General features: G+C 69.0%; 1 protein-coding gene across 1 annotated transcript; it reads left to right on the top strand.

Moving 5' to 3' along the window:
- Positions 1-1,497, top strand: BBK36DRAFT_1131516 (hypothetical protein; the record flags this gene model as incomplete). Its single annotated transcript, XM_024891990.1, has 1 exon — positions 1-1,497. A coding segment is annotated over one exon (1,497 nt), but the record flags the coding sequence as incomplete, so codon positions are not given.
- Positions 1,498-1,538: the final 41 nt, after the last annotated feature.

The following is a 1,538-nucleotide window of genomic DNA, read 5'->3' as shown; positions in this document are numbered from 1 at the left end:
GCCGCGCTGCGCCAGGCCCACGCCGAGCACGGCAGCAAGAGCTGGAGGCAGAGGGGCGCCGCCTGGGCGTTTGGCACCACGGTCGGGCTCGCGGCGACGCTGGGCGCCCTCATTATGGCCGAGATTGTCGGCGCCGTGGACGCGGCCGCGAGGAACCTGGCGCTGGCCGTCACGGTGCCGGCGCTGCTCTTCATGCTGGTCGTGCTGATACCCTGGCTGGAGTGCCGCAGCCTCGTCGCCAGCGCCGGCTGGAGCTTCCAGCGCACGGCCAAGGGCAGGCTGCCGCGGGTTGCCCTGGGATTGCAGGCGGCGCTCTTTGGCGGCTGGCTGTTTGTCTTTTGGTCCATGGGCAGCGTGGTGCCACGGGCGGAGATTCTGCTTCGTGCGGTGCCGCCACCGACTACTGAGCATGGAGGCGATAAGGCGAGGGCTGTGCTGGGCAGTGCGGGCGAGGACCTGACGAGGGCGTGCCTGGAGCGCATCGGCGTTGTGGGCATCTCTCTCATGGCGCTGCTGTCGGGCTTTGCGTCCGTGTCGGCGCCGTGGCATACGTTTGGCCGTGCGGAGGCGAGGCGGCGCAGGCCGCTGACGGACGCGGACCTGAACCGCAAACAGACGGGGCTGGATGCGACGAGCGAGATGCTGGCGACGAAGCGGCACCGGCTGCAGCAGCTGCAGCGCAAGGTGGCTGCGGCACAGGAGTCGGGCAAGGGGGGCAAGACGGGCGGCGGGCTGGTCGGGCTGGTGATGGGTTCGATGCGCGGGCAGTCGAGCGAGGAGGCGGAGATGCAGACGCTGCGGATGGAGATTGCCGGGCTGGAGGCCATCGAGGCCAACCTGTCGTCGAACCTGGCGCTGATGAAGAGCCAGCGCGCGGCGTCGGCGCGGGCTTCCACGGCTCTGGGCCGCCTCCTGCTGGTGCCGTCATACGCCTTCAGCGCATACTGCGTGTACCGCATCCTGGCGACGGCGCTGACGACGCTGCGGAGGGCGTCTTCGCCGTCGGCGAGCTTCGCGTCGAGCGATCCCATCAACCGCTTCCTGGGGCTGCTGGCGCGGCACTGGGATCCGAAGCTGGACCAGATGGCGTGGGCGCGCATCATCAGCTTCGCCTTGAGCGGCGTGATCCTCGTGGCGAGCGCCAACAGCGCCATCCAGACGTTCCACCTGTTCGCCAAGTGGACGCCGGGCCTGCTGCGGCATGCGCAGGCCAACCTCGCGCTGGCGGTGGGCCAGGTCGCGGCCACGTATGTCATCTCGGCGAGCCTGCTGCTGCGCAGCCAGCTGCCCAGCGAGGCGAGGTCGGCGGTCGGGGGGGTGCTCAGGGGCGCGCTGACGCCGGCCTTTGTGGACGGCTGGTTCGAGGGGTGGTTCCTGGTCGGGAGCGTGGTGACGGCGCTGGGGATATGGCTGGGGGGCAAGATTGGGGGTGGGAGCGAGGTGGATTGGGATTTGGATGGGTATGGGATGGAGGAGATGGGAGCGAAGAGGTCGTGATGCCTTTTCGTGTTGAGGGCTTGATGCTTGTTTCATGTTTG

The sequence above is a fragment of the Trichoderma citrinoviride genome (assembly GCF_003025115.1).
Source record: "Trichoderma citrinoviride strain TUCIM 6016 unplaced genomic scaffold BBK36scaffold_293, whole genome shotgun sequence".
In the NCBI taxonomy this organism is placed as follows: domain Eukaryota; kingdom Fungi; phylum Ascomycota; class Sordariomycetes; order Hypocreales; family Hypocreaceae; genus Trichoderma; species Trichoderma citrinoviride.
Note: the sequence above shows the minus strand (reverse complement) of the source record. Positions and strands in the feature narration are given on the sequence as shown.